The following is a 23,016-nucleotide window of genomic DNA, read 5'->3' on the forward strand; positions in this document are numbered from 1 at the left end:
CGGTTTGTGATGCAGAGACTGCCCCAAAAGTGTATTTGCTGGGCACCTGGCTGGCTCAGTTGATAGTGCACCTGACTCTTGATCTCAGGGTCTTGAGTTCAAGCTCTACATCGGGCATAGAGTTTTGGGGAAAAAAAAAAAGTTAAAAAAAATTTTTCTGCCAGTTGAATTGTTCCTTACTCATATTCTATAACTAAAGGTGAGTAAAGAATTCTGTGATTGCTGGTACAGGTGTTAGAACCGCTGATCCCCTCATTCTCAAACTAGGGGGCCGGGGTTGCCCTTATTAGGTGCTGGCCACAAGCTCGGGCCCCGTTCAGGCTTCCTCCTGCCCCCAGAGGCCTGGCCCCAGCACCGTCCCCGCCCCCCATGGGCTCTGCCAGGGGTCCAGAGGAGAGCTAGCTGCAGGCAATAAGAATGTTGGGGAAACACAGGTAGCCCTCAAGACTGCCAGGTTCCCTTCAGATGAAAGAGTAGTAACTGTCACCAGCAGGCCTGGCTTCCCAGAGGCTTCCCTGGGGGGTAAAGAAGCCCTCCTCATCCTAGTTCTCTGGCATCCGACCCTTTCTTCTGATCCTGTCTCCCAAAGGCCTGCCTGACCTTGGCCATGAGATCCTTCCTCGTTTCCTCCAACTGCATCCGCTTGGCATTCTCCTCTGTCCCTTAACTGTGGCATCCCCAGATCTCTGCCCGCCCCTTCCTCCCACCAGACTTGATCCACTTGCCCCCTATGTGCTCTCCTAGATCCTACTACGTGCCCTCCTAAAACACAGTTCCACTGTTTCCTAGGCAGTGTCACTTGAAGGCTCAGCCAGCTATTCTTAACCTCAGAATGTGACACCTGCTCTTTAAAATTTCCCACAGGGCACCATTATTGAGCTACCAGAACTGAGCACTGTGTAAGATACTGGGGCTACTGGAAGCCAAGAAGATTCCTAGTTACCCCAAGATAGGACAGGGGTTCAGGGCACCTCAGGAAGAGCATTGCCCAAGGGGCTTAGAGCAGTTCTGCCCAGATCATCCACGCATCAGCAAGAGGTAGCTTTTGGCTTCTAAAGAATGGACTAGAATTTAGGGAAGGGGAAAAAAGGCATTGCAGAAGGAGGTGTACAGCATGTGCAAAGGTTCTGAGGCACAAGGCAGCATGGCCTTTTCAGGATCAGGAATGGAAGTTGGGAGTGAAACACAGGATGTGGGGCTTGAGGACTATGTGTCTTGTCTTGGGGCTCCCACCACACCCCAGTCTGCCCCTGCCCTGGTCCACATGCCCCAACCTGGGGGCCCTGCTTTCCTCAAAACAGTCTCTCTGTTGAATTTCCTTTTGCCACGACATCCTTGTCAGTCTAGTTACTGAGTGAGGTTTACTCTTTCCTTTTCTGTCTGAGATTACCTACCTCCCAGGCTTTCCTCTCCTCCCCCATTTTTTTTTTTTTAAGAAGGCTTAGACTATCACAAAATGAATGAAATTTAAAACAAGTGGGTGAGGAAGATGAGACATGTGCTTCTTTCCTGAGACCGAGGTGGGAAGCTGTCTTTTTCTGTCTGTCCTGTCACACAGTCACTTCCTTACTAATCCTTTTAAGGTTTAAGTTCTGCTTGAATCCTAACTGGGCCCTGCTATACAACCTTCAATGGCTCCCCATCATCTCCCTCATCTGTGCCAGAAATGCTCTGGCTGTTTCTCAAGGCGTCAGCTCCCATTGGGACCTCACAGTCACCCCACCCTGTTTTATTGCCACTCTCTAAGAGGAAGCCCCTCTAAAAGGGACCAGTCCCCCTTTAGATTTGCTGCACCCCTTTTCCCCCCGACTGTGTTTTCCTTTATACATTCTCCAGGATGGAGTCCATGGCTTCTTTTTTTAGTTTATTTATTTTTGAGACAGAGAGAGACAGAGTATGAGTGGGGGAGGGGCAGAATGAGAGGGAGACACAGAATCCGTAACAGGCTCCAGGCTCTTAGCTGTCCACACAGAGCCTGATGCTGGGCTCGAACCCACAAACCACGAGATCATGACCTGAGCTGAAGTCAGACGCTTAACCGACTGAGCCACACAGGCACCCCTGGAGTCCATGGCTTCTAGTATTCCTCCAGTTCACGCTGACCTCTCCCCTTCTCTGCACCCCTTTGCCCTTACTGTTAGTATTTTTAGATGAAGCACTCAGTTGTATTTCGTAGGGTACTTTTCACTAGTTCTTTCATGTTACTCCTATCTTCCGCCATTGTGCCCAGTCTGATATTGGACAAGGAGAATAGATAGGTCAATAAATACCTGTTGGTTGGCTGAGCAGTTGAGACATTGGTGAACGTGGGACACCTTCTCAGGGAGCTGAAGCCCTTGGATTTCTGCCTTGAGGCCCCAAGCCCTTGGCCTCATCTGGTTTTTCAGAGATGCTGATAGGTGTAGCTGGGGAACAGCATGGGGCAGGGGCCTGTGCTATGAGGCTCCCACGGGTGAGGTGTGGCCCTGATTCTCCTGCACCCTGTGCCCCGCTGTTTCCCCCGGGCCTCTGCTGTGCTGACGAGAACCTTCCCTGCCCCAGTGGAGCTGGCCCAGGCCCTGTTGGCAGGGTGGGCAGAGGTGAGGCTGTCCCTCCTCCCAGAGGAGGGCAAGTCTGGGCTCCTCTTTCTAATGATTAACAGAACAGAATGACCCAGGGGAGTACGGTGGCTTTAGGAAGGTCTTCTCACATGTGTTATTTCACTGGTCACCATTGTGAGGCAGAGGGCTGCTCAGGCAGCGGGAACAGTTGTGAGGCCAGAGGGGCTGAGGACTCACTCAGTTCCAGTTCGTATGGTTTCAGGACTTCCCTGTAGCTGCGTGATGTTGTGGCTCCTTCAGTAACCTCTTCAGCCCCGCCTGATTCTAAATTATGTCAAGGCAAGGACACCATGTCCTGTTGGGCTAGGATCTGGTCTCTTTCCTGGCTCCCGTCCTGAAGGGAGAGACTCATGCACCTTTACACTTATTAGATGTTTACTACATATTCAGTAGTGATGATGACAATCCGTGGTTCACATAGACACCCCCCCCGCCCCCCTCCTACATCTGGCAGCTCCCCATCCCCTCTCTGCTGGGCTCCCCAACAGGTAGCAAAGCTTTTATATGCCTGAAGGGAAGGGTGCCTTTGGAGGGGAGTTTGAATGCCGCTTGGCCACTTACTGGATGTGGGACCTTAAGCATCACTTTTAACCCCACCGGGCTGAGAGCCCTCGGCTGTAGCTGGACTTGGCCATGCCCCACACCCCCAGGCGTGTCCCGCATCGTGACAGCAGCTCTTGCTAGTGCTGGCTTTCAGCCTCTCCCCAACCCGAGCTTGGTAGATGCAGGCAATCTGGGCACCTCTGTCCCCAGGTGTGGCTTTCAGGGGGCACTGGGTAAAGGCTTGCCGAATGAATCAGTAATTCTAATCTCAGAATGGTGTGGGTTAACAAAGTAATTCTTAGCTTTAAAAGCTCCTGGTGCAGGGCTAGCATACCACAGGAGCTAGATACTTTTTAAAATTATTTTAAATGGCATAAGTTGTTACACAGATGCATTCTTATCGTAAAAAAACTCATCCCTCCGCCATGGTTTTAATTCTGCCAGCAGAGGTGCTTGATGTTCATTTGGTGTATATACGACATGATTTTTTCTATCCGTCTCTGTGTGTATAAATATATAATTTTGCTTCACAGTTGCTTTTGTTTCTTTCCCTTTTTTACATAAACGGAACCACATTGTAGTTTTGTTTTACAGCTTGGCTTTTCACTTACAATAAGTCTCAACAATCTAGCCACGTAATCACTCTTCTATCCCACCATATGGATTCCCGTGATTTTTGTTTAACCGTTCTCTGAGCGGGGGGCATTTGTGTTGTTTACACTATTTCACGGCCTGCGCGTTGCAGCAGCGAGCATCCTTGGCCATGCCTCTTTGTGCATCAGCGTTTTTCTAAGATGCCTAGAAAGAGGAAGGCTAGGTCGAAGGGAATGTGTGTTTTGCATTTTATCGAACCTGCCAAATTGCCTTCCAAAAAGGGCAGCGCCAATTTGTGCTCCCATAAACAGGGTATGAGAAGACTTCCACCTTTGCCAACATCAATATTTTGCTAATCTAACGGGTGGGAAAAAAAAAAACCGGTATCTTGTTATGATTGTAATTGGCATTTCCCAGATAATAAGTGAGGCTGGACTTCTTTTCATATGGTTATTGGCCATTTGTGCTGCCGCTCCTGTGAGCTGAGCAAATGTTGCTTCCTCTTGCTTTATAACCCTGCAGTCTCAACAGACTGCTTCCTGGCCGTCCTGGGAAGAACAGCCTGCGAATGTCCAGAGAGGGTCATCTCCTGCTGTGCTATATTCCATTTAATAAGCAATCACTAAGCACCTACTAAGTAGGGGGCCATTGTGCTTGGGGCTTTGGGAATAAGGAGATGAATTAGGTGTGATTCCCCTGGGCTTTAGTGCCGGAGACTTGAGAAATGGCCACACAAAGTAGACCATTAAGGACTAAAATCAAATTATTAGCAAACTACACAGAAAGCAGTTTTAGGGCATTCTGACCAGCCGGCATTCCTCACTTGCCCACCATATGTAAATTAATGACAACCCGAACTTTTGCAAGATGGCCTCAAAAATAACATCTCCCTTCAAGGCGGTGATGCCATTTGGGGCAAGCATGACAAGTGTGTACTTTACCAAAAGGCTGAACAGGTTTTTAAAGGTATTCCTGTGACAGCCTATAATCAGAGCGGCTTCCAGGGCTGGCTGTGAAATTGTCATCCTAGAGGCTCCCACTGTCTCCTCAGGGGATGGGCCGTTTGCACACTGAAGTGTTCACTTTATCGAGGGGCACAGAGAAGAGCTCTTAGAACAACCCCCACTTTTTAGTGGTGAGAAAACAAATGGTGGGGGTGGTGGGGGTTGTGGGTGAGGTCTAGCGGCTGGCCAGGGCATCATGGACACCAGGCAAGAGGGGTTGGACTTTACTGAGTACTTACTTGGTGCCTGGCACTGTGCCGATAACATTCACGTTCCCCATAGAACGAAGCTGTGGAATGTTCCAGTGCCTCGGCTTACGTTGGCAAATCTAAACCTACGTTGGTATGCGCTTATGGGAACCACAGGTCAAACAACCTACACCAGTCACAATCGTCCAGCTCAGCTTTCGTTAGCTCACCTTGCCCTAGGAAAGAGGAGCTGCTAGCCTCATAAGGACATTCCCCACTTCCTAGCCAATAATGCCATCTTTCCATGTTACCTCTTCTAACATTCTTTCAAACTCGCTTCCTACCCAGAATCCCTCGGGGAAGAGCGCTCCATTGCCTGTCAGGCACTGTACCCTCCAATCCTTGGATTCTTCTTCCTGGAATAAAGGACATCAAGGGCATTACTGAATTGTATTATTTTTGTCATTTGACAGATATATTATCTGCAATTACTATAAGAACTATTTTTATCCCTATTTTATTCTTAGGAAAGTAAGATTCCCCTAGATAAGGAGGTGAGAGCCACATGGATATGCTTGTAGGCTGTTCCCAGGGGCAAAACTGACCCCCTGCCGCTTCTGTTTTGCACCCAAATGACTCACCTAGAATAGAATCTACCTGGTTTGCTGGTGGCTTCTCCTCAAACTAAAGTATGGGGTTAAAAGAGAGGGATAGTGGGGGCGCCTGGGTGGCTCAGTAGGTTAAGAGTCTTACTTCGGCTCAGGTCATGATCTTGAAGTTTGTGAGTTCGAGCCCCGCGTTGGGCTCTGTGCTGACAGGGCAGAGCCTGCTTAGGAATCTCTCTTTCCCTCCCTCTCTGCCCCTCCCCCACTTATTCTCTCTCTCTCTCTCTCTCAAAATAATAAATAAGTTAAAAAAAAGAGATTAAAAAGAATCATACCACATTAAAAAAAAAAAAGAGGATAGAGTTGACCCAGCCCTACCCCCACCCCCTGCCCCCGCTGCCACCTCCTCTCCCCACCTCCTGGGTTGCCTGAACTCAGGCCTCTCCATTTGAGTCACTTTTGGGTCCTTTAGGCCCTTGGGATCGCCCTCGCCCTGCCCCTACTCCACTCACTTGTTCCTGAGCCCTTCCCTTGAATTGCTGGTTTCTCATGACTGTACCTTTGACATTGTGAGATTGGATTAGAACAATGTTGGAATGATATTCAGGAGGCTCGGTTTCTGGGCTCAGCCTCTGCCCCTGATCCATTTGAGAAGGTCTTTTTCCTCCCTGCACTTCAGCTTCCTCATTTGTAATGTGACAGAAATAGACTCAGCTGACCCCAGAGATTCCAAAATTTTATAATTTGTGGGGCAGAGGGCTGGAGTCTCGATTTGTAGCACCTTTGTCTCCTATACTACCTTGTACATGAATTCTAAATGAAATATCCGAGCGCGTTCTCAGACCTTACCCACGTGCCTCTTGTGGAAACACGTACATAAAGTATCCCAACAAGGATTCTTATAAAGACTTTTGTAATATTTACGTGTTTGGTGCTTTCCTTCCCTCTTCACTACTATCTGTGTTTCGTCCTCTGTTGTTTTATACCTGGATCAGAAAGGCTGACCTTGGTGCTCATCTTCAGACACTAGGCCCAGGCTAGGGAGGGCCTTGAGTTCATACAAAAAAAGCCATGTTGCAAAGTGTCCCCCTCTCACCTCTCCATGTGACACATCTTCCTGGGGCATTTCCTTAGCTTGGGAATTCACAGTCCAGCTTCTGGCTCTGATGGCCATCTACCTAGATCGGCCCCATATTGCAAGTTTTCTTTTCATCATTCATTTACTCATTCATTCATTCAAAGAATTGTCGAAACTTAACTGAGCTTTAAGAGAACAACACGTGTCTGTGGGTCTACTGCATTGTGACATTTTCTAGATACTTCGGAAACAACTTTGAAGGAAAGTCAGAATCCCAGCCTGGGATGCTCCCTTCCCCTGGGAGAGGCAGGCAGGTAGGTGAGTACCTTGTGCTGCAACCCAGTAGGGCCATTTTAGGACTAGGGACAAACAGGCCATGGGAGCACCAACTTGCCCGAGAGCCTCAGGGACAAAGAAGGGACAGCACGCAGGCCTTCCCCAGGAACCAAGAGCCTGCCTCATGGGGATGGCGGGGGAAGGGCGTTGAGTGGGATCTTAAGGTAGGTGCCGAGAAACCCTCGGGGAGTGTGGAGTCTAGAGCACCTCAGATGCTTGCATATTTAGCCCAAGTTGGAGAAGCGTTCTTACAGCACCTTCTATGAGGCAGACATAGGAAAAGATTTAATGGTGAAGTTCTCTCTGCTTTGCTTTAAAGACCAGACCATTTGTCCAGGAGGCCCCATGGCCTTGAAGCATGGGGTGGTCAGCTGGACCGTGTGACTCTTTTGGTTTCCTTCCGAAGGAGGATAGTTTCTTTCAGCCCAGAACCTCAGCATTGGGGGACTTGTTCTGTGCTCCTGGTACCGAGTCCAGAGAGCACGGTGGAGGCCAAGAGCACTTTTGCAGGGAACTTCCTGGTGGAGGCCTCCTTTGGGAATTCTGGTAGGGATAAATGAGGGAAGAACCACTACGGGGAAGGGGGCAAGAAGAAGGAGCCGTGACGCTTCTGGGTTGTTCAGGGAACAGCAAGAAATCTGGTAACCAGGGTGTGACAGTCAGAGAGGAAGTGTTAGGAGAGAGAAGCCTACAAAGGAAGATGGTCAGATCGGGAAAGGCCTCCCTGTCGTGGTGAGAAACGTGGGCGTCATTGTGCAGTAGAGAGCAGGAATGTGAGAGAGGTGGACATGGCTTTTAGGAAGATGGCCCCGGCGGCATTGCCAAGGAGTCCAGAGCAGAGAAGCTGAGAAGCAGGGCGAGTTAGGAGGGCTTCCACTGGGCTTTGACTGAGGGTACAGGTAGCAAGGGGCAGACATGAGAGAACTGACAGTACTGTCTCCAGCTGGAGGGCAGGGAGAAACCTGCTGGTACTTAGGGATGGGGGGGGGCGGGCGTCACTCCCCGAGTTAGAGAATCCTGGAGGAAGAGCAGGTTTGGGACTGGAAGGTGGTATGAGCTTTTCATTTTCTTAAGGATGTATTTTGATGAGTAGAAGCTTTTAGTTTTAACAAAGTCCAATTTATCAATTTGTTTCCTTTTTATTGGGTAGTGTGTGTGAGTGTGTGTCTAAGAATTCTCTACCCACCCCAAGGTCATGAAAATATATTCCCTTAAGGGGCGCCTGGGTGGCTTAGTTGGTTAAACATCCGACTTTCACTTAGGTCATGATCTCGCAGTTCGAGGGTTCGAGCCCCGCGTCGGGCTCTGTGCTGACTGCCAGCTCAGAGCCTGGAGCCTGTTTCAGTCTGTGACTCCCTCTCTCTCTGAACCTCCCATGCACACGCTGTCTCTCTCTCTCCTAGAAATAAATAAAAAATATTAAAAAAAAAAAAAAAAAAGAGAGTGTGAACCTGTGGGGCTCCTGGGTGGCTCAGTTGGTTGGGCGTCTGGCTTTGGCTCAGGTCACGATCTCACAATTTGTGAGTTCGAGTCCTGTGTTGGCCTCTGTGCTGACAGCTCAGAGCCTGGAACGTACTTTGGTTTCTGTGTCTCCTCCTCTCTCTGCCCCTTCCCAGCTCATGTCTGCTCTCCCTCTCTCAAAAATAAACAAACATTACAAAAAATTTTAAAAAGAGAGAGAGAGAGAGAGGGTGAGCCTGAGTTAGGTGTTAACCAAGCTGCTTTTGAGAAGCCAGCAGGGTGGCTGTTGCACTGGGAGAGGTGTAGCCAGCAGCTCTGAAGGTGGATCGGGAACCAGACTCTGGAATCACTGCTGTGGAGGGCATGTGTCTGCTGCAGGGCTGGGAGGGATGAGCCGGAAGCATGGAGAGCAGCCCGATGGGGACCAGGATAGGGAGGGGCAGGTACTTAGAGCTTCTGGGAACAGCTGGCGCCCAGGACTGTGAGGGCTTCGAACCCAAAAGAGTTCTGAAACCCATTAAAGAACTATGAAAGGCCCCTTTTTCACCAGTCCATGGAGCTGTGATCTCTGAAGTGTCTGGCCATCCTGGTCCCCCACCTCTCAGTTCATACTCTCCCATGACTGCCTTGTCCTGTGTGTGTGTGTGTGTGTGTGTGTGTGTGTGTATGTGTGTATGTGCGTGTGATTTTGCCAGGTTTCAGATTTGCCATTTTTTAATTACAACTCTTTATAGATATCTTACAGCTCTCCCCTTCTTCCTCTTTAGTCGATAAATGGCGAGACGTATATGGATTTTAATTTTTCATTTCCAACTCTGAGGAATTAAACACAAACAGGGATGAGACAGCTCAGTCTTCTGTACATTTGAATCTAGAAGCTGTCTAAAGGGCAACTCTATGGGGCAAACAAAACCCAAAAACTGGCTTGGACTTGCTTTATGCGTAACAAAGATGCTGTCAGAATTCAGTGCATCTTAAGGGTGGGCTGGGTAATGCTGCGTCAGAGTCCTGTTCCCAGGCCCCATTCAGAACCCGAGGAGGCACAATCTCAGGGCGGTTCCTGAGAAAGCTGATTTCCTAGCCAGCTCCCCAGATGACTCTTTGGCTTACAAAAGCTTGAGAACCACCAAACTCTGGATGATTCCAAGTAAAGCAAATGTGGCACAGAAGAGATTCCTCCAAAAGATGCATTTATTTATTGTTTCACCTACCACCCTGTCACCCGCATCAGAGAGTCTCTGCGCACATTAGGATCACTCAGGAGTCTTGTTTTAACCACCACTGCCTGGGCCTCTCCTCTGGACTCATTACTTGTGGAGTTTAGCGCTGGGCCCTGGCCCACCGAGCTGCTGTACCAAGGTACCGCCTTGGGTGAGACTCTTTGGTCTTGGAATGCTGAGCTGGGAAAGAAGCGCGGGCCCTACGGCAGGCAGAGCTAGGGAGCTGTTTCCAAACATGGGTGGGGGAGCACAGACCGGAAAGGACTTGGTACAGGAATTCAAATTTTCCCTTTGGGATGGAGATGGTAGGCGTTCCAGCTGTAGTTTACGGCAAGCCTGTCGGCCGGCTCCTCCTGGGTCTCCTCTTTGGACTGAAACTTGAGAGGGTCTGCATGCCTGAATCTGAATGGTGGTCCCTGAGCCCCTCCCTTTGACCCCCAGAGCCTGGAGGAGGGGTGGGGGAGGGGAGGGGAGTGGAGAGGAGAGGAGAGCAGCCCAGGCTGTTTGGGTTTATCAGGTTCCTTTTGACCCTTACGCCCCAAGTATAAAATTAACACTTCTCTCTAGGGTCAAGTTTCTAAAGCAAAGTGAACCACATCGACAAGTCCTCAAGCAAACCTGTCATAGGGTTCTTTCCACCTCACAACATGTTGCACCCTCCTGACTCCCTTTTCTTAATATATTTTTAAAAGTTTATTTATTTTGAGAGAGTGTGTGCTCACAAGCACGAGCAGGGAAGGGGCAGCGTGAGAGAGAGAAAATCCCAGATAGGCTCCACAGTGTCAGCAAGAGCCAGATGCGGGGCTTGAACTCACATACGGTGAGATCATGACGTGAGCCGAAACCAAGATGCCGACTGAGCCACCCAGGCGCCCCCCTTCCTGACCTCCTCTGATTTTACCTATATCCGCAGATATTTGTGGTCCTGTCAGACTGGTTAGGAAATCAAGGTTCAAAGAAGCTGGGCACTTATTCAAGGTCTTGGCATCAGCTATGATGTGTATTTGCTGTCTGAGACCTCACATCCCACTCCTTGATTTTGATGTGGTCAGGTGTGGGGACCAGCAGTGCCACCCACACCCCTGCTCCCTACCTGGACTGCACCCCACTCACTCACAGGTGGAGCCCTGCACACCCTACAGCTCCGGGCTAGGGGATGGGACCCGCTCTGCAGGGGGGAGCTGGCTTTATTGGGGGGGGGAGCCTTCCCCTTATGGAGCAGACCTGGAGCGGTAGGTAGGGAAGGAGGAGGCATGTGGATGCAGTGAGGAAGGAGGTAGCAGCTGAGATTCCAGAAGCCTCAGGGCTGCTCTGGCAAGTTGGGGCCTCCAGGCGCCCAGCATTAGAGGCTGGGGAGGAGTAGAGGCTGCCTGGGATTGTGGCTGGAAGAGATGAGGTGAGGTGCCTCCGTGGCTCAGAAGAGTGCATCTGAGTGCACGGATGGCATGGGGGTGGGCGCGGAGCGGGAGGGAGCTAGGGCTCCTCCTCCTTCACAGACATGCCTGTGCTGTGCACCCCTGCCCCCCCCCCATCTACCGGGGAGTCGATACAACTGCAGACACCCCTAGAGATCTGGCCGCTCCTGTCTGAGATGGCTGGGAGGCCGTGCCCACTCCGGGCTCACCCTCTGTCATCCCGTTACTGCCTTTGCTGATCTCGGTCCTCTCTGGTTTCCTTCAGCGCGCGGAGACGCACCCCATCCCTACCACATAATTTACCAGCTAATTGCATGCTGTCTTGCATGAGGGCTGTGGTTCCATGTGCGGTGGGTCTTGGGCACACAATTAGGCTGTGAGTGACAGAAGGGCAGTGGCCCGTCTCCCCCACCTCCACAGTGTCCTCCCCCAGCCTGGCCACTGCAGGTGCTCAGGCCCCCCTGTGCTCCTGGATTCTGGCGTCTGGTTTCTGGCAGGCTTCAAGGTTGGCTCCGTTGTCCAGTATGGCCTCCCTGTGGGTCCTTAGACTGGCGAGGGGGATGGGGTGCCCCTACCCCTCCGGCGTTTGCCTGAATGCTGCTGCACCTCTCCTGCGCCCCCAAGTTTGGGAGGATGGCACAGAGCCCAGCCAGGCCAGTACACTGCACGTTGCCATGGTGACCCTTTTGGTTTCCTTCCGAAGGAGGATAGCTTCTTTCAGCCTAGATCATCTGCCTGGGCTGCCACCCTTCTGTACGCTCTGGGAACCAGACTGCCCAACCCCACTACCTCTGCCTTGTGTCACAGGGCACAGCTTGTCGAGGGAGGCTGGGTCCTAAATCACAATCTGGTATCGGAAGATAGCATGTTCTGGCTTGAAGGGGAGGAGGGAAAGGCCCAGGAGATGCGGCCTCCCTGCAGCCTCCCCTCCGGCTTCCCCTCGGATGTGTGCACTGAGGAAACTTCCCTTCGCGTCTCCTTCCACCTACCCCTCCTTGCTCCCCACCGCTTCCTCTCCGGTTACTAGCTCTGACCCTAGGGTGGGCTCAGTTCTCATTTGTAACCAGGACAGCCCGGGCCTTTAGTGCTTTCCACACCTGGTGAGAGTCAGAATTACCTAGGGAGGTTTAACAGATTCCTGGGCCCTGCCCCAAGCCTGCTGATCTCCACAAGAGGGCCCGAAGAATCTGTATTTTTAAAAACCTCCTTGGATGATCCTAATACAATTGAATCCAACCGACTTTCGCATTCCTCTAGCAAGATGATCTGTGGGGCCCTCGTGGGAAAGGAAAGGAAGGTCTGCCCTGTGCTGAGGACTGACCGGCCTCTCTGGGTTCCCAGGAGCTTCTGAAGAACCCCTTGCAGGTTACTCTTGTCAGGAAGCGGGTGTTTCCTGGTCCTGCTGGTTAAGCCAAGACCGGGCCCCCACCTTTCCCCCACAGGAGAAGCCCGGGAGAGAGAGAATGACAGGAAAGGGGGGGGGTGTTGCCATAACAACCAGCTCTAGGCAGAGGCCTCCCTTCCAGGGGCTGGTACTTCACCCCAGTAATGGTGGTTTCCATGGAGATGGGTTACTGAGGGACAGGGGGAGCATTTGCCCCACTTAGAGCATTAGGCAGGAGCTGCCAGAAGGCAGAACATCTCTAGGTGGGAGCCTTGGGCCCCTGTCAACCTCAAGTCCCCCCACCCCCATGGCCTCTGCTCCCCAGGTGCTGGTCTGACACTCCCCGCTCAGTTGCTCTCTCTGTGACTGGTCTCCCTAGCAACAAGTCCTGCTAACTCCTTGCTGTTGGCTCCGTGGCTATTTTTAGCTTCACTGCCAGCAGCCCAGTCCTGGTCATTTGCTTGCAACCTCCATATGGATTGCAGGGAACAGGCAAACAAAGATTCCTGGCCTCTCTGGGGCGGCCCTAGGCCCGGACCTCTCAGCACCTATTCGAATTTGCTACGGACAGAATCTGTCCCTAACTGGGAACTTTGGCGGTGGATTCTGGATGAGGGACCTATGACCATGTTGATTTCACTTCAGCAACCACGGTCTAAATCCTCTACTATGTGCAGGAAGCTCGAGTCCACACTGCTTCTGTATGAAGCTGACGTTCAGTCTCTGCCCTCTGGGAATTTTTAATTTGTGGAGGAGAAAGATGAGTGAGTGCACAGTCGCCTTAGTATGGGCAAATATTGGCAGGTGCTAAGAGAGGATTACAAGGGGTTCGGGGAATACTGCCGCGGGGTGGGGGGCAGGGCAGTTTCTCAGTGGGGAAAGGTGAGGGGGAGGGGCAAAGGACTGCGTCCAACAGAACTTTATGCAGTGATCAAAATGTTCTAAGATCTGTAGCCCCAGCCACAGGTGGCTCTCGGACACTTGGAATGTGACCAGTGCAACTGAGGATCGGAGCTTTTATTTTTATTTAATTTTATTAAAAATTGTTTATTTATTTTTGAGAGAGAGACAGAGGGAAAGCAGGGGAGGGGCAGAGAGAGACAAAGACACAGAATTCAAAACAGGTTCCAGGCTCTGAGCTGTCAGCATAGAGCCCGACGCGGAGCTCGAACCCATGAACTCCGAGATCATGACCCGAGCTGAAGTCGGGCACCCAACGGACTCAGCCACCCGAGGGCCCCTAATTTTAATTAACTTAAATAGCACATGCAGTGAGTGGCTACCCTATTGGACAGTTCAGGTCTAGGGAAGGTTTGATGGCAGAGGTAACTGGTAAACAGGAAGGATAGATAGGATTTGGGCTGGTGGGAGTTGAAGGGGAGGAGCAAGGAACAGCATGAGCAAAGGCACAGAGGCAGGAAAGGGCATATTTTGAGAACAGCAAGTGGGTGGGTTGAGTGGGCTGTGTGACGTAAGCGCTATACAGATTGTGGGGGCTTTGAATGCCATGCGGAGGGTTGACTGTAATCACAGGTAGTCAGAGTCTATTGCGTAGTACTGAGGCTTTTGAGCTACATCCATTTTGATCTCAGGGCCTTTTGTGTGGATCGGGTCTCCCTGGCCTTGGGATGGCTGGGTGTGCTCTTGTGGCAGAAGACATGCAGTACTTCCTCAGTATGTGGCTTTGCAGATAGCTCTGTAGGGATCATGGCTTGTCTGGCTTTGAATACACGGACTCGTGGTTAAATGTCCTGTTTGATGGCAGCCACACGACCTCCCCTCTCCTGCCGGCACTGGAGTTCATGTCAGAGCGTACCACAGAACACTGAACTTTGAGTCACAACCAGCCCGTCAGGCACGGCATCCCCACCTTGACCCGTGGGAATGACTGCTCTTTACTGGCCGATCCTGGCCCTCGTGCTTCATCTCAGTTCTGTGAGCTGGAAAGGCAGGTCAGTGGCACTTACTGTGATCGTGTTCTTCAGGAACACAGGAGAGCGACGCTCACCAGAATGGTGAGATCGATGACAGGACATGTCCTTGCCACACAGATAGATCCTGGCACTCATCGTGCTGTGTTCCGGCAACTTACTGGTATCAGAGTCACAGGAGAATGTAATTAAAATGAGAAGTTTGCTTGATTAGTACGTGATCAGGGCGAAGAGTCAGGTTTCCTCAAGAGGTATTTCATCAGGCGAGTTGAATCACTGCCTTCCGCCTGTCACACGGGAAATGGCCCTCTCTTTCAAGCTTCCCTCTCTTCTGGGCCCTCCTGGATACTTCCTCTCCAACACTTCTCTAGGCTCTTGACATCCACGAGATCTTCTCTTCATCCAGGAGTTCCCCCCTTCAACATACTTTCTAACCAGGTTTCCAAAAACCTGGCTTGTTTTATGTGACCCTCCTATTTCAGGTTCATGATCTTTATTGCAACCAAAAGACCTATCTCGGGGCTCTGATGGAAGAGCCTGTGACTCTTGAACTCAGGGTCATGAGTTCAAGCCCCACACTGAGTATAGAGATTACTTAAATAAATAAACTTAAAAAAAAAAAAAAGACCTACCTCAATAACTAGCCTGGGAAGGGTCCTTTCAAAAGTCAAGGACATACATGATCTGAGGATCCTGGAAGGCTACCCTTGTTTTTTTCCTGACCTTTTGCTAAAGTCAGGTCTCTTATGTTTTGAGGTCTTATCCTAGATTTGAGGTCTCTTTTGTTTTGGGGCCTGTCTCTGCCCACTGAGCACAAAGACACGAATCTCTGAGTGACTCATACATACAGAAGAGGGGAACCTTTCCTGTCCACATAGCTTCAGGAGGGGGACAGTCCACATAGCTTCTAAGTTGGTGAGGGAACAACTCTGAGTTTGGGCTTTCTTTAGCTTAAGTTGGGAGCTGTGTGGAAGAGGTAAGATTTCAGCTTAATTTTAAAGGATGAGAATAAGGAAGTTTGGCAGCTGGAGGGAAAGGCTACTTGATTAAGTGGGCCAAGAGAAAGTGAAACCGATGGCCCTGGTCTGATGCGACACTTTGGATCCTGGCGGCATGCACAGGGATCATAACTACTGTCTGAAGTCCCAAGGCCACAGAGTATAGAGTCTAAAGGGTTTAACCTCGTACCAATGGACAGCGAGATGCCATAGATGAGATCTAGTGTTTTTTAAAAAGAGCTGGCCAAGCCAGATCGGAAGTTTCATTTTGAGAGGAGATTGGGGAGGGGAGGTCTGAAGTGGCCTGTTTTCAGGCCCTGGACGCCTGGACATTCAGGGCTTTTCGTCCTGCTTGGAGATCACCTGACAAATTTTATCAGATCCCTCAACTGGGTTGGAAGGTGGGTTGGAGCAGAACAGCTTGACTCCTTCTCCTTGCTGTATGGATGGATTCTGGGTCTCAGTCAGGGTTGGGAGAGGGAAGTGTGAACTCCCCAAGTATTATTTGGAGAAAGCTCTCTGATTTGGGAATCCTTCTCCCTCTCCAGGGCTTGCTGGCCCTGATGGCCCTCCGAAGGGTGCTGAGCCCCAGGAGGGATGCTGGGCTGTCCTTCACAGCACATCCCTTCACCTCATTATACCAGCACCTGTTCCAGCTGGTATGTTCCCAGCTGATGGTGGCTGGGAGCCAGGCACCTGGGGCATTATCTCTTTAAGAGATGCTGGTATTCCAGGGCCTGGGAGGGCAGATGTTATCACTTCTGTTTTGCAAATGAAAAAACCCAACTTCTTGGGGTTAAGTGACTCGTTCAAGGTCATGGTGAACCAGAACCCAAGTCCAGATCTTCTGACAGGTGCTGCTGGCTAAACAGCCCTCTGCTGCTGAGAGCATTTACCTTCAGTTCCTCTGGTTTTCCTCCTAATTCAGCTTGCAAACGGAAACCAGGCTGATCTTTCCAGAATAACCAGTCATCTGGTCTTGTCAGAAACACCTGTGGTTATTCTTCCCTGCTGTGGGATATATCCACTGACATCTTTCTCTGCACCCTTTAGCCTTAGTGGTGTCAGGAGGTGGAGGTGGGCAAGGATTTCCCCCCACCCCAGCCCTACGTCTCTTCTTCCTTCCTTCCTTCCTTCCTATCTTACTTCATTCCAAATCTGATTCATCTCTGCTTTGCACTGACCTCCTTAACCTCATTTATCATTCATACTAGCCATTTTTTGTTGGGCTTTCAAGCCAGCCAGGTCCACGGGGCTTGGTATTTGTGGTATAGTTATCTTCACAGATGTTTTTTCAATGACCTTTTCCTATCTCTCCAGGTCTAGTTGAATCTGTCAACTCCTGAAAGGCAGGGCCAGGAGGATCGGCTTCTTTATCAGATGGGGGCGGAGACTGTGTGTGTGTGTGTGTGTGTGTGTGTGTGTGTCTCAGATGGGGGCGGAGACTGTGTGTGTGTGTGTGTGTGTGTGTGTGTGTGTGTCTCTCCCTCCTCCCTGGGGGTAGGGGCCTCTGCTCTGGAGGTGGGAAGTTGAAATGGTTGATCCCGCCCCTGGAGGTTCCAGAAGAGGAATGTAGTCTTCCTGAGCACCAGACGATGGTGCCTGGCAAAGAGGAATTGCTACACTTTTAAATTAGAGTGCGCCCCGACCCGCCCCCCTTGCAAACGGGAAAATGGGACATCCAGCGCAGATCCTGAGTGACCTAGGGGACCCAGGGACTTGGCCAGGAAGAGGTTTCCAAAGCCTGAACTCAAGCCACGCGTTTAAGGGACCCTCTCTATCCACCTGTAGTATGAAGAGGAAAGCCCTCCCCCAACAGTTCTTGATCTGGAGCGCTCCCAATTTCTGCAGGCGCCTTCTGTCCATCTCTGTGTGCTTTGAGTTTTCCCTACAGCTTCCTGGGCCTCTACGCTCATCTGTAAGCTTTTTCTTCTTTTCTTTTCTTTTTTTTTTTTTTTTTTTTTGGTTGTGCTTCCGAGAGACTGACTTTTAACAACTTTCTCCTGGCTCCCCCAGGCTGTCCGCAACCTCCTCTCTCCTTTCGCCGACGCTCCTGGTTCTCTCCACGCTCCCAGCTTACCTCCGCCGCTGCAGTGCGGCCCCTTCCCTCCCGGGTCCCCTTCCCAGCCCCCGCGGGCTGCCTGCCTCGCCCCGAGGCGCCCCTCGGAGCTCTCGCAGAGTTGGGGGGTGAGGGGGCGGGAGGCCCAGCCCCGAGGAGGGGGCGGTGCCGCCTCCAGCCCCGGTCTGGGCGGGGTCCTGGGAACGGGCGGAGGCCCAGCCGCGCCCCCAGGCCCCAGCGGCGGCCCGCGCCCCTCGGACGGGAGGAGAGGGGCTGGCCCACTGCCAGCGTCTGAGAGCCGGCCCCCTCCCCCGGCCCGCTCGCAGCCAACCAGGCACTCCAGCGGGGCCCACGTGACCTGGAGTTCTAGACAAAGAAAATGTTCAAGCCCTCCCCCCCACCTCCCCCCCTCCCCCTCTCTCTGGCCCCCTCCGCCCCCATCCCCATCGCCCCCTTCCCCTCCCCCCAGACGGGCAGCTACTTACAGAGCTTCAGGGCCGGGGCTCACACCTGAGCCGGACCACAGAGGGGCTGCACCTGGCCTTATGGGTAGGTTCCTGGACGGAGCCCTGGGGAGACTGGGGGCGGGGAGGCGGCAGGGGCCGGTGGGAGGATCTCTGGGCCGCTGCAGCCCTCTGGATTTGAGAAGAGTCAAAGTCGGCCTCCCTGGCCCGAGTTCTGCAGATGCTGAGTTAGTGCTGTCCCACCCACTCCCTCCTCAGGAGCCCCCAGCCCCACTTCTCCCTGTGCTCAGGTGGGACCTGGCGGTGCGAGGGCCAGAAGAGCAGTCCCAGCGTGTGCGCCCGGGGCGGCAGTCAGTGAAGGCTGGGGGGCAGGCCCTGGCCCGGGGGAGCTGCCAGGCCAGGGGCTGGGCTGAAGGAGTGCGTTGGCCGAAGTGGCTGGCTGATGGCTCGTTGGCATTTCCTTGCTGACCTGTGCTCCTGGCTGGCGGGCCATGCCGTCCTTGGGCCATGCCAACCTTGCACCCTCTTGGGAGGGACAGCTTCCTCTCCTGCGTGTCCCTGGGAGCCACGGGGCAGGCCAGGCAGAGAGAAATGGTGCTGGGTAGTAGGGAGCAGTGTGGCCCTGACAGGGGCTGCGGCACGTCAGCGGATGCCTTGCGGGGGGGGGGGGGGGTGCAGCCTGAAGATGACCTGGGATGGGAGAGGTGCCCGGGACAGCCTGGGATCCACTGCACCACACGGGCACCGGCCCTCTGACCTTTGGAACAGGAAGCAGAGGAAGATGGGCCTGGACGCGGAGGCCTTGCTTCTGCTAGAGCGGAGTTACCAGTGGCTTTCCAGGGTGGACGAACTCCAGACGAAGTGGCTTCCTTGAGCCACAGTCGTGGGGGCTGGCGAGGCGTCTCCCCGGTCCTGCCCAATCTCTGGGCCGCTCTGGAGTGGGACCTTGTGAACAGGGAGCAGGAGCCCAAATGCCAAAGCCCTGAGTTAACCCTTCTTTCTCCCATTGTTTGCCGGGGGAGGAGGGTTGGAGTGAGCGTGGAAAAAAGGCATTCCCACACTGCCCTAGGCAGACTATTCTAATGAGGCCCCTCCCCCACCCAGCCACCGTCTCCGCCACTTCTTCCCCTTTCCTCCTGCCTCCTGCTGCTAACCCACCCCCGTTCTCCTTCCTCCACCCCTGCCGGCCTTGTCCGATGGAGGCCCCTTCCTCCTCCTCCTCCTCCTCCTCCTCCTCCGCCTGCCAAAACCCTGCTGGGTGCATGTTCTCCTGCACCTAGTGGGTTGGGGGTGCCTAACAGCCGTCAGCAGCAGCATCTGACAAGCTGGGGGAAGTTGTGGGGGAAGAATAATGTTCAGGAACTCGCTGTGGAGGGGTTGAAGAGAGACAAAGGGGCTGTGGGGGAGTGAGGAGGGTGGCATCAGGCACGATTCCCTTCTAGACGTGGGGAGCCCGGCACCCACCCACTCCTGCTCGCTGTGCAAGTGGCTTCACCTTTGCTCAGAAGGCCCCTCCTGCCCTGTGCCACCTGCGCCCTGTTCTGGCCAAGAAGCGGGGTCTTTGGGTCACCCACGGCGGCACCCTGCTGTCGATGAGTCATCCATGCCTGACTTTCCTCGAGGCATGGTGTCCCTCCGAGAGAAGGTCTGGAGCTTCAGCCGTGCTGCCACAGCTGATTCTAGAAGAGGACGGAGCGCACACCCAGGCGAACCTTCTGGTGGGGGAGGAGGTGGTAGATAATTGATGGTGGGAAGAAGGGGAGAGCAAAGTCCCGGCAGGTGAGGGGGGGCTTGGGAGGCAAGAACAGTTGCTGTGCATTCTTCCACCGCTGGCATCCAGCTCTTCTTCCCAGCTGATTGTGGGCTGGGGGCAAAGGATGCGGTATCTGATCTTAGAATTCATGGAGTCAGCGGAAAGAACCAGGACTTCATCCTCAGTGTACCAGGGCTCTGCCAGGAGCAGGTTTGGTCAGTGGCCTGGAGACAAAGACTTGAAGGAAGACCTAAAGGAAACAAATCTACAACACAGTAGGCCTTTGATCTTAAAACAAAGGTTCTTCACCTGGAGCCCTGGGATCTGGGAGTCCATTGATGAGCTTTTTGGAGAGTCCTTGGAATTCTTGATACTTACTTACATCAAATTGTTAAGGCAGTCAGAAAAGGGTAATGGAAATCCTTTAGAGCAAATGCTTCTTTAGGTTGAGCAACTTGGAAGAGAAAGAAAGGACTGCTCCAGAAATCAGCTGTTACCGCCAGGCAAGGACGGGAATCGGAAATGTGGGTGCTCCGACCAGCTTAGAGCTCATACTCCAAGTTGCTTTGTGATATTCTTGTTTAGTCCTGAGGATGGGCTTGCATTCACAGCTCTAACCTCTCTGGGAAAGCTTCATGTTGAAAAGCATATCGAATATGGGATGTTTCTCTCCGAATGTGGTGGAAACAGGTGCAGAGCCTTGAAGTTTGAGATTCATGTGTCCCTCAGATTTGGTAGCTGGGGTGATGCTAGGTGGAATGGTTCTCAGAGCTAAGGATCAAGGATTTCGTTCTTTTCTGTAGGGTGGTGAGAATTGTGCAGCAGGTTTTGGGAAGGATGAGAGGGATGCGGTGAATGGGTGGAGACTGGCCAGTTGGGAGCATAATTGGGTTTGGATTGTAGGATGGCAGAGAGGATGTATGGCCTGTAGTGTGTTCTCAGTAAAGAACTGTTGAAAGAATAAATGTATTTATGGATCTGAAAGGTGTGTGTAGAAAGAAGGGGCGAATCGGAAAACATGCATTTGATCCAATCCTAAGAACTCCAAATGGTGTAGGAGCAGGCAAGCTCTTGCAGCTCTTTCGGTGAGGTTCGAACAGAGGGGGAACACGGAACAGTGATTTCATCCTTGGTAGACATCACGACAAAACTGGATGTGTGGTCTGGAAGCCAAGACCAGGAATAGAAGGGGTTGATTGCCCAGGAAAATTATAAAGAAAAGGACAAGAGGAGCCAATTCGTGATTGGGAAGGAAGATAGGAGAGGACGGAGCCAAGATCTGTGCGTAAGCTGAGGCACACAATTACTCTCTGAATAGAATTCATCTTTTCCGTGTCAGAGGGTGGGCAACTGATGATGCTCACCGATGAAGGAAGATTTTTGTGAGAGGCACAAGAGGATGTTGGAAACCAGCCAACTGATTGGAGTTCACCACCCCAACTTCAGATCTTCCCGTTTTCCATGGCCAGCCAGTTGAGTTGATGAGTTAAGAACGCAGCTCTATCCTTCTGTCACTCTCTGGGGCAACCAAGAAATTGAGAAGAGGCCCCCAGTATCAAGGGGCCTTGCTAAGTCCCGGAGAGGTCAAGGTAACTTCTGTTACCTCTTTCTCCAGGCTGAGAAGAAAGCCAAGGTGATCGCAGTAATGAACGCCGTGGAAGAAAGCCAGGGGTCTGGCGAGTCTCAGAAGGTGGAGGAGGCCAGCCCTCCCGCAGTGCAGCAGCCCACCGACCCTGCGTCCCCCACTGTGGCCACCACACCTGAGCCTGTGGGAGCCGACGCCGGGGATAAGAACGCCGCCAAAGCAGCCGATGATGAGCCAGAGTACGAGGTGAGCGGCTCGCTTCTTCACCCGCCTCGTCCAGCTCTTTCCTGGGTCCTTCCACTGCCAGCTCTTCCCGTCCTGCTCTCCTCTCTCCACCTGACCCCAGGCCTCTTCGTCTCCCCAGTCTTGCTCTGTCTCGGTCATTCAGATGGAGCTCCCTCCTGGCTGTCCTGACCCTCAGATGCCCAGGGCTGGGGTTGCCACGGGGGGATCAGGGTGGCAGGGCCTCGTGACCACCACGTAATGACTTCTGCTCCTTGGGGCTCCAGGACGGCCGGGGCTTTGGCATTGGGGAGCTGGTGTGGGGGAAACTTCGGGGCTTCTCCTGGTGGCCAGGCCGCATTGTGTCTTGGTGGATGACGGGCCGGAGCCGAGCAGCTGAAGGCACCCGCTGGGTCATGTGGTTCGGAGACGGCAAGTTCTCGGTGGTAAGTTGTGCGGTTTGGTGGTAGCCTCAGGGAGGGACGGGTCTTGGCCCCGGGGGTAGCTGTGGTAGTTGGGGGTGAGGGCCAGAACTGGGGTGGAAGAAGAGGTCTCGGAGAGCTGGTGCGCCTCACCTGCAAGGCTCTTGCCTTCCGGGGCCCTTTCTCCAGAACTCCTTTCCTGCTTGCGTTCACGTCCTCCCCCCTGAAACGCTTGGGTTAGACTCCTCCTTTGAGCACCACGTAATCGTTGGTCGATGCAGCTGGTTCTCTGTACCTGCCTGCTGCTGGGCACACGGTGGGGACTCTGGTGTGGCCAGAGCAGCAAGGGGGCGTCGGTGGTTGTCCCTCCAGGTGTGTGTCGAGAAGCTGATGCCACTGAGCTCGTTCTGCAGCGCTTTCCACCAGGCAACCTACAACAAGCAGCCCATGTACCGCAAAGCCATCTACGAGGTCCTGCAGGTGAGCGGCCCTCTGAGGCAGAGGGGGCATAGGCAGCAGGGACCCCTGGCTGGTCTGGAAGCTGGAGAGCAGCGGTTAGGCCCAGGCAGGGGGTCCGCCCGTAAGGCCCTGGGGAACCTTTCTGCACTCCCTCCTCCAGTGTTCTCCTGCAGCCCTGCCCCGCCCCTTCTCCCAGCTCTTGCCTCCGGCCACCTTTGCTGTCCTCCGGCCACACGTCTCTCCCTGGGACGCTTTGCTGCCCGGACGCCTCCCCCACACGTGTTGCCCTCCAGGTGGCCAGTAGCCGTGCGGGGAAGCTGTTCCCAGCGTGCCACGACAGCGACGAGAGCGACACTGCCAAGGCCGTCGAGGTGCAGAACAAACAGATGATCGAATGGGCTCTCGGAGGCTTCCAGCCCTCTGGCCCCAAGGGCCTGGAGCCACCCGAAGGTAAATGCAGGTGCTCAGCCCCGCCTTCTGGGACCCCTGCCAGCCAGGCAGCTCCATGCCAGCGCTGGGAAGGCTCTGCCTAGAGCCGCCAATGCCTCCCGCCGAGAGGCCCGGGGAGAGTGTCCCTTTCCCTGGGGTTGGCGTGGGGGCGGTGCCGCTCTGGGACTCAGAATATGATGCTCCCATTGGCTTGCTGACACTGGGGGGCTGGGAGCTAGAACAAGTTGGGGACCAGGCTACACCCC

At 53.1% G+C, this 23,016-nt stretch overlaps 1 protein-coding gene across 7 annotated transcripts in view; it reads left to right on the plus strand.

The window, feature by feature from the left end:
- The window catches only part of DNMT3A (DNA methyltransferase 3 alpha), a 98,743-nt gene that overhangs the window by 63,551 nt on the left and 12,176 nt on the right, over positions 1 to 23,016 (plus strand). For 6 of the 7 annotated variants that reach the window (XM_039238282.1, XM_039238278.1, XM_039238283.1 and 3 more), the window contains exons 7-10: positions 21,249 to 21,464; positions 21,728 to 21,886; positions 22,235 to 22,342; positions 22,615 to 22,771. In XM_039238282.1, the coding sequence (XP_039094213.1) occupies positions 21,249 to 21,464; positions 21,728 to 21,886; positions 22,235 to 22,342; positions 22,615 to 22,771 (640 nt within the window). Of the gene's footprint in view, positions 1 to 17,888; positions 17,966 to 21,248; positions 21,465 to 21,727; positions 21,887 to 22,234; positions 22,343 to 22,614; positions 22,772 to 23,016 lie in introns of those variants that run through there. The other variant, XM_039238284.1, reaches the window with a different exon arrangement.

Source organism: Hyaena hyaena, unplaced genomic scaffold (genome assembly GCF_003009895.1).
Source record: "Hyaena hyaena isolate Hyena2069 unplaced genomic scaffold, ASM300989v1 scaffold_138, whole genome shotgun sequence".
Taxonomy (NCBI): domain Eukaryota; kingdom Metazoa; phylum Chordata; class Mammalia; order Carnivora; family Hyaenidae; genus Hyaena; species Hyaena hyaena.